This window comes from Pelodiscus sinensis, chromosome 27 (assembly GCF_049634645.1).
Source record: "Pelodiscus sinensis isolate JC-2024 chromosome 27, ASM4963464v1, whole genome shotgun sequence".
Taxonomy (NCBI): Eukaryota; Metazoa; Chordata; order Testudines; family Trionychidae; genus Pelodiscus; species Pelodiscus sinensis.
The window spans coordinates 17,737,172-17,749,440 of NC_134737.1; the positions used below are offsets into that span (position 1 = coordinate 17,737,172).

General features: G+C 41.6%; 2 protein-coding genes across 20 annotated transcripts in view; one reads left to right on the plus strand and one right to left on the minus strand.

The window, feature by feature from the left end:
• Nucleotides 1-10,051, plus strand: part of SLC16A4 (solute carrier family 16 member 4) — a 19,068-nt gene extending 9,017 nt beyond the window's left edge. For 6 of the 8 annotated variants that reach the window (XM_006132398.4, XM_006132399.4, XM_075910263.1 and 3 more), the window contains 4 exons: nucleotides 32-616; nucleotides 4,262-4,473; nucleotides 5,707-5,800; nucleotides 9,674-10,051. In XM_006132398.4, the coding sequence (XP_006132460.2) occupies nucleotides 32-616; nucleotides 4,262-4,473; nucleotides 5,707-5,800; nucleotides 9,674-9,813 (1,031 nt within the window). In that variant the 3' untranslated portion in view covers nucleotides 9,814-10,051. Of the gene's footprint in view, nucleotides 1-31; nucleotides 617-4,261; nucleotides 4,474-5,706; nucleotides 5,801-7,202; nucleotides 7,309-9,673 lie in introns of those variants that run through there. The other 2 variants (XM_075910262.1, XM_075910266.1) reach the window with 2 other exon arrangements.
• The window catches only part of RBM15 (RNA binding motif protein 15), a 42,784-nt gene that overhangs the window by 11,074 nt on the left and 19,441 nt on the right, over nucleotides 1-12,269 (minus strand). For 11 of the 12 annotated variants that reach the window (XM_075910256.1, XM_075910258.1, XM_075910250.1 and 8 more), the window contains one exon: nucleotides 1-12,269. This exon is cut by the window's right edge. The gene's annotated coding sequence lies outside the window, so the exon portion shown is untranslated. The other variant, XM_075910255.1, reaches the window with a different exon arrangement.

Genomic DNA, 12,269 nt, shown 5'->3' on the forward strand with positions numbered 1-12,269 from the left:
CTTTGTCTTTCTTCCTCCTTTCTTCTCTCAGGTACCCTACTGATTTTTGGAGGGGTCATGTTAAACCTTATACCTTCTAGTATGTTACTGCGACCTATTAACACCAAGAATCTCCAGGACATTTCTGGTAGAAATGAAGACAATGGATCATTAACACACAGTAAACATCCAGCAACTCTTACAAGCCACCTTGATGAGATCAGCACCACAGAAACACAGTTTAATGCTAGACTGGTTTCTGCTATGCAAGATTCCACTGTCACAAAAAGGGTCCAGTCAGCTGGATCATTAGGATCACTAGTTCCACGGAACTCAGCTGGTTTGGAAGTGCCTGGGAGAGAGACCCCCAACAGCTGCTCTCCTGGGGGAGCCACTGACAGGGACTGTGGCTATAACCTCCCATTGCAAAAGGAAGGGAATTCCAACTCTCAACCCACTCCCAGAAGACAGCCTCTTCTTGATTTCTCTCTGCTAAAAGATCCCTTCTTCTTTATTTTTGCCTGGTCATTTTTGTTCAGCCAGCTGGCCTACTTCATTCCAACCTTTCATCTGGCAGCAAGAGCCAAAACCCTGGGCATAGACAGCATGGATGCCTCCTACCTCATTTCAGTGGCTGGTAAGCAAAACAAGACAACCCCCCACTACACAAACAACTATCCTTATTTTAAAATATTTATACTCAAATGGGGTCATGTGTCTGTTGCCTAAGAGTAAATTCCTTTCTGCCCCCACAGCTGGATTATATCCAGAATTGCAGAGTGCATCTTAAGTGACAATTTTTATACCCAGGAACAATGGCAGCAGCTTTGACTGTCCACTATTTTCTTGAACCCAAGTAAGATGCCTTTAAGCAGACAGGGAGCTCACTACCCTCTGATGGTTTAGCACAAGCCTTGCGTTTTCATTTTATTTTAAACAAACTACCAACACTCCTTCCTCACATCTCCAGGAACATACTGGAAGAATGTTGAGGAGCTTGTGGTGGCTAATGGGGAAAAGGAAACAGAAGCAGAACTTAAGTCATGGCTAATCTCCAAGACCATTAGTTTGGGCTCAGTCACATGCAAGTTCTTAGAACAAAAATTCTGAAAGAGAACAGTTACAACCAGAGGTAAACCGTAAGTGGGATAAGATGCACATGGCTTTACAAAGGGTTAAGCACGCAAACTAATCTGATCTTTAAGATGCCAAGTTTTCTAGACAAAGGAAATATTGCAGATCTACTCTGCTTGGGTTTCTCATGTGAAAACGTGTTAGTGGAGACTAGAATTAATGAGAGACTCAAAAGGTGGTAAGGAAAAGCTTAAAGGAGACTATAAAAAGTCATGCTGAAAGGACATTACCAGTGGCCTTGTGGATTGGTCGTAGCACCAAATTTATTCATTCATTACCTTAGCGCAAAAAAAAAAAAAAAAAAAAAAGATTTGCATAACTCAAACTTGCTGATAAGAGCTACCCCAAAATCATACAAGATATGGTTGACCTTGAAAACTAGAGTAACAGAAATAGGATGAAGTTTAATAGCACAGAGTGAAAGGTATACGCTGGGGACACATCAGTTGGAAGCAAAAGAGGAGACCCTCATGTACTAGTCAGTCACAGGATGATTAAGAGCCATCAATGTGACAGAGTGGTAAAAAAATACAAAATACAATCCTAGGATGTGTCAGGTAGGGCTGTTAAATATTGGTTAACTGAACAGCTGATTAACCTCATGAATTCTTATTGGTTACTTGACTATCCTAGAGTGCCCAGGAGTGGGGCCAGCAGCCAGTGTGCTCCAGCCCCACTCCACACTGCTGCCTCTGATACAGAGGCTAATCGATTTCACTATTACATCCCTGATAGGAGGTGAGCATTTCAGTAGAAATAGGGAAATGTTACTATGGAAGAGATTGGTGAGACCAGCTGGAGTACTGAGTAAAATTCTGGTCTCCCTTATTTAAACAAAAAAAATAAAAAAATAGAACTTTAACAGGAACAGGTATAGAGAGTTTTCAGTCTCATCCTATAGAGAAAAATCTCCTGAGCAAGCCAAAGAATGAGGGGACAAATGATTGCCCTCTATAAATACAAAGGGATAAAATCCTGGGAGGAAGAGCAGTTAAGTAAGGGCCTATAGTGGCACAAGAACAAACTGATCATCATTATGTTTGTTTGAAATTAGAGACAAAAGGTTTAATGACCAGGGAGTGAAGATCTGAAGCACCTTCCAAGCGGAATAATGGAGGGAAACCCAGGTTTCAGATGGAGTTTGATAAGTTTATGGAGGGAATGGTGTAAGACAAGACTGCCTACAATGAGACATCCATGGCTACTACTAGCAAATGTCTCCCACAATACCAGATGGGACACTACCCAGAGAAGGCTCTGAATTCCTATAAAATATTCTTTCCCAAATGTGACAGGTGGGTCTTGCTCACTTTCTTAGGGTCTAACTTCCATATTTGGAGTCAGGAAGGTCAGACTGGCACAGAGTTTAAGGGTTTTTACCTTTCTCTGCCATGTTGGGCACTTGCTGGTTTGAATTAGAATAAATTACAGAAAGGATGTGGACGCGTTGGAGAGTCCAGTGGAAGGCAATGAAAATTATTCGCAGGCTGGAGCACACGACTTATGAGGAGAGGCTGAGGGATTTGGGTGTATTTAGTCTGAAGAAGAGAAGAGAGGGGGGATTTGATAGCAGCCTTTAACTTGCTGAAGGGAGGTTCCAAAGAGGCTGGAGAGAGAGGCTGTTCTCAGTGGTGGCAGATGACAGAACGAGGAGCAATGGTCTCAAGTTACGGGAAGAAGAGGGAGCGGAGTGAGGTCCAAGTTGGATATTAGGACAAACGATTTCCCTAGGAGGGTGGGGAAGCACTAGGATGGGTTCCCTAGGGAGGGGGTGGAATCTCCATCCCTAGAGGTTTAAATCCCAGCTGGACTCAGCCCTGGCTAGGATGATTGATTTGGTATTGGTCCTGATTTGGGCAGGGGGTTGGACTCTGATATCCTGAGGTCTCCGCCAGCCCTAAGATTCTAAATGCTGAATTCTCTGTAACTTGACATCAAGATCTGAGGACTTCGGTAACTCGGTCAGAGGTCAGGCCAGGTTCTATGGCCTGCAACGTGCTGGAGACCAGACTAAAGGCCCTTCTGCCCTTAAGTCTAAATCAAGTTGAGAACAAGTTGTTTTCCACTGCCGCCCCCCTTTTTTCGTAGTGAAGACAACACCATAGGTTGCTACCTTTATCTTCTCCCCTAATCCAGTCAGCCACTTCTCTGTTGTGAAACACTTTGCATTTACAGAACAGACGGAGACGATTTAAATGGCAAAGAATGGCACAGGCCATCCTACTTTAAATACAGCAGTTGTGAACGAAGTCTGTTAACCTCAAAAGTCAAACCATCGTTTTCTGTAGTGGGAGTGAAGATCTAATTCAACTTCAAAACATGCACCTCACAAAGCATTAAGGATGTAGCTCCACTAATGCCCTAAAGAGTGCTGTGTGTACAACAAGCGTGTACCCAAAATTCACATCCTTGGTTTTTTATTTAGGGAATATTTGCACTAGAGGGGCAACTGATAGAGATTAAGAACCCAATACTTACTTTGCAGATGACATTGGCAAGAATCACTTTTCAGCCAACAGAATGATTAGTAGCAGTCAGCACTTTCCTGAGCGCCAGACTAGTTCATGTAACATACCTAGAAGGTAATGTGAATAGTATTAAGTGGCCCTGCACTTTTAAAAATGTTGGACATATGCCCTTTTGACTGCTTCATGATGGGTGTAGGTGGAGCTGTGTTTGGTCATGAATACCAAGTGCAGTCTTCTGATTTTGCTGGATGCCTTTGTGTGCATGTCTCATTTATGTTAACCGTTGCATCCCTCAACTTAATTTTTAACAGAGCATCCCTTCTCAACTCAGGTGCCTACTGAATGCTTAAGAAGCACTGTCCGGAAAAAACGTTTTTGAACAAAATCCCAGCCTCATAACTTCCCTGCTTTTCAATCTTGTGATGTCATATCCTAAATGTAACATTCAAGCAGATTTTTTTAATAAACATTTCAGGCAAATATTTTTGTACATCATGAAGAATCAACAAGTGCACAAAATTCAAGCTCAGCTGAAGTAGGTTTAGCCCACAAAAGCTCATGGTACTGCATATATTTTTGCTAGTCTCTAAGGTGCCACGGGACCACGTTTTTGAAAACGCTGCTGAACAATTTCTGAAAGATTTGGCTAGGGCCTTCACAAGGACTTTGTTTCTCTCTAGGGATTATAGAGACAGTCAGCCAATTGCTCTCTGGCTGGATTGCTGATCAGAACTGGATCAAGAAGTATCATTACCATAAGACTTACCTTATTCTGTGTGGCATCACTAACCTGCTGGCTCCTCTGGCCACATCTTTCCCATTACTTATGGTCTATGCAGGAAGCTTTGCCATTTTCTGTGGTGGATACTTGGCTCTGCTGCTCCCTGTGCTGGTGAGTAAAGGATTTCAGCGAGAGGTAATACAGGAATTCTTTGCCTTTCCAACTGAGCATCTTTAAAACACCTGAAAACATGGGGCCCTTTTCTAAAGTATTGAGCACCCACAGCTGCCAGAGATTGCAGTCAGAGGACTGAGCACTCAGAACACTCAGTGTCAAACCAAGGGGAGTGGGGGGGAAGGGGACCTTGTTAGTTTACTGGTTTTAAGATTACACAGTCATTGACAGGTGAGGTGTCTTAGATGCAAGGTACTGGGAGCACCCTCAACATATTGGCTTCCCAAGTCCTCTCTCAATGCCATTGTTCCAGCTTAGGTATTGCACTCTGTCAACAGAGACAGTGAGGAGAACACGGAGGCTACATCTACACAACAAGTTCTCGCAGCAAAAAATATGTTAATGGGCTCATTTGCATGAGTCAATCTCATTTGCATATTTTCTGCTGATCCAGTTTCACTAGTGTTTTTGTGCAAAACCAAGCAGCGTGGATGTTTTCTTTTTGCACAAAACCCCCTTTTCCCGCAATATTGGTAAACCCTTTTGGGGGCATAAGGATTTTGTGGGAAAAGGGGATTTTGCACAAAAAGAAAACATCCACACTGCTTGTTTTTGCACAAACCCTAGCAAAAAAACAGAACAGAATATGCAAATGAGATCACGACTCATGCAAATGAGTCCCTCATTAGCATATTTTGCCAAGAAAACTTGTCGTGTAGACGTAGCCTGAAGTTCATACATTTGTAACCTAAATCAATATTGATAAGGTGAAGGACTCTGCCTATGACCACTTAAGGCAGACTGTAGCATCACACTGGACAAGAAGAGTTCTACAGATATAGCTCTCCATTTAAAATGCAGCATTGTCTCCAAGGAGTGAGTTTAAAATACCTTCAGAAGACAGCAGGGATGATCTACTCTAGATGGTGTCTGGTCCTGCCGGGAAGGCAGGGACTGGATTCGATGCCTCTCGAGGTTCCTTCCAGTCCTAGTGTTCTAGGACTTAAATTAGTTACTTCAAGTGCCTGTATGGCCCAGGGTTAGAAATGCATCAAGCATCCTAATGATTTCACTAGTGATTTCAGTACTGATTGCACCCACCTTGGGGTTAATTTGGAATGGACAAACTACTTTTAACCTAGAACAGAGTTAAGAGGAGACTCCCCAGAGAAACTTCATTCTAATGTCCCTGTACATGACAACAAATAAACATTCTGCTTCCATCAACAGGTGGATCTTGTAGGTGTCCCCAGACTCCACAGTTCTTTAGGATTTGCCTCATTCTTTGCTGGGATAGCTGTCATCGCTGGACCGCCTATTGCAGGTAACAAAGCAGCAATATTTTCCCTCTCCTCTTGACAGGAAATACTCTTAGTTCTTCTCTAATACCCAAGTATTTACTAGGAAATATCTAAGACCCAAGCTGAAAGGTACTTAAGACACACGAGTTCATGGTTATAAGCCACACAGCATTTGCATTAGCTCTGACCCTCTCTCCAGGGGAAGGGAGAGGAAAGAATGGTAGCATCTAAAGTATGACTTTACTAGACTCAAACTTATTTCAGTTTAACTTGATGCTGAAGGGATTTGAAAAGGTGATAACCTGGTCCCAGAAGCATGAGATGTAGGGGATATATTTGCAGAGCTTTGTATAGAGCAGAGGGGAGCAAAGTGGTTTCAGTTGTTATGTCCCGACTTGACTAAGGATTTAACGCTAAATAGCTTATGTAGGCTCAAATAAGCGAAAGCCCTCCCCCTCCCACCCCTGCAAGTACCATATTATTCTGTACAGAATGTGAGGCACATTTGGGTGCTATATTGATTAAAATATACAAAGCCAAATATTTCTTTATTCACTTACACTGAGGAGGAATTTTCATGTTGCTTTATGCATCCCTGTCCAAGGCTCACCCTACCCTTCCACTGGACCATTCACCTTATCTGAATACAGTGAACATGAATAGATGTGAATCTGACATGGGGTCAGTATCTTCAGCTATTCCCAGGCTAACGTTTTACAGTGTATGAATAAAGCTGCCAGTTCAAACAGCAGTGGGTGAATGACATTCAGTAACTCATCCATCTTGTAAATAGACCATCAGCATAGGAAAAAAGTGCCAACCCAAATTTTGTGTCTACAGTTCCTTGTAGGCATCTCTACCCAATGGTTGGATGTGTCTGACCTGGTCACATGCTTTGTTCCAAGTCTGTCCCAAGTACCTTACACAGGGAATTACTTCACTTTCTGTATATTCTTGTCTGTGTATCATACGTGCTAACGTGGCTGTTGCACTTTCACCTGCTTGTAACATAGCATCACTAATTGGTGAGGTGTCCTTTATTTCTAAGGACTGAGCTAATTGTATAAATCCAAGTCCCACCAATATAATGGAGATGGGAGATAGCCAGCAACAGGAAGGAGAGGAAGTCTTGGCTTGACAAAGCCCTGGATGGGTTGATTTAGTTGGGATTGGTCCTGCCTAGAGCAGGGGGCTGGACTTGATGACCTTCTTAGGTCATTCCAGCTCTATGGTGTTCTCTCATTTTTTCAGTCCCCTCAATTGTGCAGGCTAGTTTATCCCATAAAGAGGAAGGGAAGATGGGACTAAGTACATCATTGTGTGTCCAGGGTGCAATCCTGAGATCCAAGAACTCTGCAATGTCTCCCTCAACTCAAACCATATAAGTGTGAAATCTGCATGTTAGTATTTTTCTAACTTTCCTAGATTGCACAAGCATTTGCTCCTTGCACTTCACAATGAAGATTAATTCTGGTGGAAAATAAAAGAAGCTTGTTACTGCTAATAAAGATGGTTTTAGGCTCTCTCTTGCTTTGACCAATTGACTCAACTGCTCCTAACTTAACGACAGCACTGAAGTTATAAGATTAATTTTGCAGAGTCATTTCCATGAACTCAGCACATCTAGTACAACATACACGGCACATAAGACCACCAAGAGGTGAGGGATGTTTATTTAGGTAAATGTGTAACCACTGAAAATGTCAGCAGTTACACATTTACATGCTAGGGAAAGACGGGGGGAGAGACAGCTCTGTTAGAGGCAGCAGTGCGTGGGGATTGAGGGAAGCTGCATGAAGGTTAACCAGTAAGTCCAGGTCCAGCCGTTAACCAGGTACACATTTACACTTTCACATGCATGGCCTATTCTGCACAAGACAACAACAAAATCCAACATGCACACTAAGAAAAAACCCACTTACCAGAAAGCCTTGTTTCCCAACTCCTGTTTCTAGGCCCAAAGTCAAGAGCAGTGGTTGAACATCCAGAACTAAAAAAGTTTGAAGCCCCACCAGCACATCCAGAACTAAAAAAGTTTGAAGCCCCACCAGCAAGTAGTGACCACTTACCTGCTCATCATCCAAGGGATGTTTGTTTGCTCTGTGAATACTTCTGACAGTCTAGAAACAAAATTAAACATGACACAGGAGAATAAAACAGGCTGATTTTTAGAGGCATGAACAAGCTTAGTATGTGAACCATTCTGAGCTTCACAGGAACATTACAAACCAACCATCACGCTTTTACCAGAACAGTTAGAATTCAAAGCAAAAGGCAATTTGGGGAAAAAGAGCACAGCAGGCACCTCTAGCTCCATTAGTGGTGACAAAGGAATGACAGATATGGTGTAGGCATACACTGGGATGGGTTAGTGTGTTTTGTGATGGGCAAGGATTTATCAGCACTACTTACGTTTAAAGAAATGCTGCTTTTTTAGGTTTCCCCTGGAAACTTCCATCCCCTTTAGTTTCTCTCCAATTCACTGACTAATCCTTCGGTAACACTCAGTGGTTAGCTGCAATCTGCTTTCTCCAGCCAATAAGCAAAAAAAAAAAAAGAAAAGAAAAGAAAAAAAAAAAAAACACCACAAAAAACCCACAAACTATTAAGACATTTCTATGATTAAAGGCTCTCAAAATGTGAGAGTCAATTCCAGCTGGTAAGAGGTGGTAGGCAGGCACCACCTACTAATGATTTTGAAGACAGCTGAGCAGAATGGAAAATGTGAATTTTGTGTTCTCTGAATGTTAAGTAGGTATTTTTAATGCTTTCTGTAAACTCTAAAAACCAGAGTGTGTGTCACTTTGTTCTGGACATTTTAATCCTGTGATTGTGTATTTAAGTAAACTGCCCACCTAAAACATAGCAAGCTTTTGTACCATGGGAAATCACCACATCCTATGAAAGAAAGTGTTTACCTTATACCCTTATATTACAGATAATTTGCCATTTAAAGCTTACAAATTCAAGGGCCCAAACAATATCCCTGAGAAAATGAGACAAGATGTCTCAGTAATGATGTAGAAATTAGATGTTTTTCCATTACTATCTACTCTCTGCAACAGGCAAAAGCCCTGATTAAAACAGCCACATGGCTAAGGAAAAGTAGGGGCTGTTCTAATCTTACTGCTACATATTTCTTCCTGATTGGAGATTAGTTTTAGAATCTCTGACATACTGGGCCATATCCTGAACTGGGGTAATGTCACTGGCATCCATGAATCTATTATCTTTTCCACTAGCTGAGGATCTGGCTTATCAAGTCTTCATCTTATCTTGGTACTGTCCTCAACATGCCTTCTATATCCAAGTGTCTGTCTACACTGCAATCAGAGGTATGACTGAAGCACATGCAGACATACCCAAGCTAACTTTCCTTTAGATAGCTTGCACAGTAGCAACACAAGGATGTCATGGTTATTTACCAGAGGTAGCTTTTAAAATCTTGTTTACCAGCACCCCAGGAAAAAACTAGTTAGGCCCAGTTTAAAGTGTCTTCTATTTTAAAAATCTTTCATGAATACACATCACATTAAGCTTAGCTGTAGTTCCATATCAAATTGTGGTTCCAGAAGGCAGCAGATTCAGGGACTAATTTCGGGCAGTAAAAACAAGACTGCAGTAGGCATAATACCAATATATGAAATCTAATACTGAACACTGGAGCAAAATGCAGAATAATGTAGCACTTTAAAGACTAACAAGATGGTTTATTAGATGATGAGCTTTCGTGGGCCAGAACCCTGGAGTGTCTGTATACATCCTGCTTCAGGATTTTCTCAGTGAGGTTCTGAGCCATAATGCATTTCAGTTTTCAATGTTATTATGAAACCCTGCAAGGGTTGCCATGTGGGAAAGTCCAGCAGTCTTAATAACAGACTCCTCATCCATTGCAGGTTGGCTATATGACTACACTCAGACATATGCCTGCTCCTTCCTCTTTGCTGGAACCTGTTATCTCATCGCACCCATTTCCTTTTTCTTTGAGCCTATGGCCTACAAACGGAAACTACAGAAAGAAGTGCAAGTCCTTTGAGCAATCGCTTAGTGGAGAGGCTCCGCTGCAGTGGAAAGAAAAGGGTTGATTTCAGATCCTTAGGACAGACTTTTCACTAATTAATAAAAGACTGCAGAAAACGAAAACTAAGATGTGTGGCAACAGAAGATTTCAGTGAGCTTATTCATAAATGTTACTTCATGAGCCAATGGTTTTTAAGATCAAGATGAACCCAGCAAGATGTGTTTTGGCTAACAAGACCTTTGTTCCTAAAATATCTTCACAGTTTGGCATAAAGCCTAGTCTTTTAAAACAGCTTCATTGCTTCGGTTCTCCCCCCATGTATATTAGCTCATCTATTTTAAATGATTAGTAGGAGTCTGTGTTAGGCGATTCATTCCTGCATTATGAGCTTGCGGGGCTAGTGTACTTAGCCTGAAGGGTGATCTGAATCCAGTCAGCCCAAGTATATGGAGTTAAAAACTCACCTTTCAACAACGCAGATGAGGCTCAAGTGCTAAAACAGAGGATTTGAAGTTAGGTTAAAATATCTGGAATAATCAGCAGAAGAGTGTGCTCTGACGAGGATTATATTTAAGTTTCAGAAATACTGAGTCAGAGCAAGCCCACAAATAAACAAACAGCAGTTTTTTTCTGCACCACAGAAACAACATTGATACTGCTCAAAGTTCTCCTGATCATTGGCATGTTTCATCTTTGTTATAACACAGAGAACTTCGGAACCAAAAGTAACTTAACCAAGGCACCGGTATGATAACAATTGTTTTATATTGTATGAATTTAAATGTATCTGATGTGCTAGGTATATTTTCATTTAGCACAGCTGAAATTCCTGAGCTGGAAAAAAGAAGAAAAAAAAATTTTTTTTCTAGAAAAGGAATAGGACTGTAGAAAGAAACACGATACAGAGAGCCAGGAAACCAAAAACTGGCCAAATGACCCAAAATTATTTCTGGTCCAAAGATTTTACTATCTAAACCAAAAAAAAAATGGGTGGGAGCAGAAACAGACAGAGGTGAACACATTTGCCCAACATCACACAGAAAGCAAGTACCAAGCTACAGGTCTCTGGGTTACCTCCTCAGGTGCCTTGTGCATCAGGCCAAATCATTGCCCTCCTATTCCTCATGAGTCAAAAAGCAAGGGTGCATCTAGACTGGCAAGATTTTGCGCAAAAGGGGCCGCTTTTGCACAAAAACTTGCCAGCTGTCTACACTGGCCACTTGAACTTGCGCAAGAGCACTGACGTTCTAAAGTAAGAATTCAGTGCTTCTTACGCAAATACTTTGACGCTCCCGCTCTGGGATAAGCCCTCTTGCACAAGAATACTTACGCAAGAGGGCCAGTGTAGACAGGCACCTTAATTTTTTGCGCAAGAAAGCCCAATGGCTAAAATGGCCATCGGAGCTTTCTTGCGCAAAAGCGCATCTATACTGGACACGGATGCTTTTGTGCAAAAGCACTTTTTGCGCAAAGCATCCGTGCCAATCTAGACGCTCTTTTGCGGAAATACTTTCCGTTAAAAGTATTTCCACAAAATCATGCCAGTCTAGATGCAGCCCAGGTGCAAAGGAACATAAGGCAGATATCAAAGGCTCCTCCAATCTCCTCCCCATCACTCCAAGTGACCGGGTCTCTCACACTCACCCACAAAGTACATGCAGCTGTCAGTGCCAAGGCAAAAACTTTAACCATATTTGGTTGAGTATAAATATTAAATGGGTCTCTAAACAGTTTTATTTTACATTCCAAACAGGAAAAAACTGGAAGGATCCAGAAGTCTGTGCACATTGCAGAGAATATACAATATATTCCTACTTTCTACTAGGAATGTTCCCTAAAAAGGCAAAACACTCAAGATATTTGCCCATGTGCTCTAAAAGTGAGGTAGGGGACCCATTCCAACTAATGACAATTGGTGCCACTTTGCACATAATCAAGGGGCACTGTTAAACATCTGATTCCATTTATGCCCCAAAATATCAAGTGTCCAAGCCTCTTGAATATTTGGGCCCATGATATTACTGCTCTCACTTGGCCTCCATTCTGTATGTTTATCTAGACACTTCACACCAGTTGGAGAGAACAGCACCGGAATGTTTCTAGCAATCACTAAAGTACAGAGATTTAATACAACAACTTCAGCTTTCTTCACACTACAGTGATTTCAGGCTTTGCAATATCCATCACCAGCTGTTTGAAAACTATCAAACGGATCTGGAATCTACAGGGTTTTTAAATGACAACTATTTTGGCCAATGGCACTCAATTTTCTACCATTGAAAGAATTTTTCATTACATAAGCAATTCTTTAATATGAAATTTGAAGTGTAAAAGCAAGTGGTATACATTCAACAAAAACCTACAGAACATTACAAGTGTATTAAAGATCTGAGACACTACTGAAGGCAAGAAAATTCACTTAAGGATAATGGGACAAATTTAGCCCTCATCAAACTCCACCGAGTTGAAAG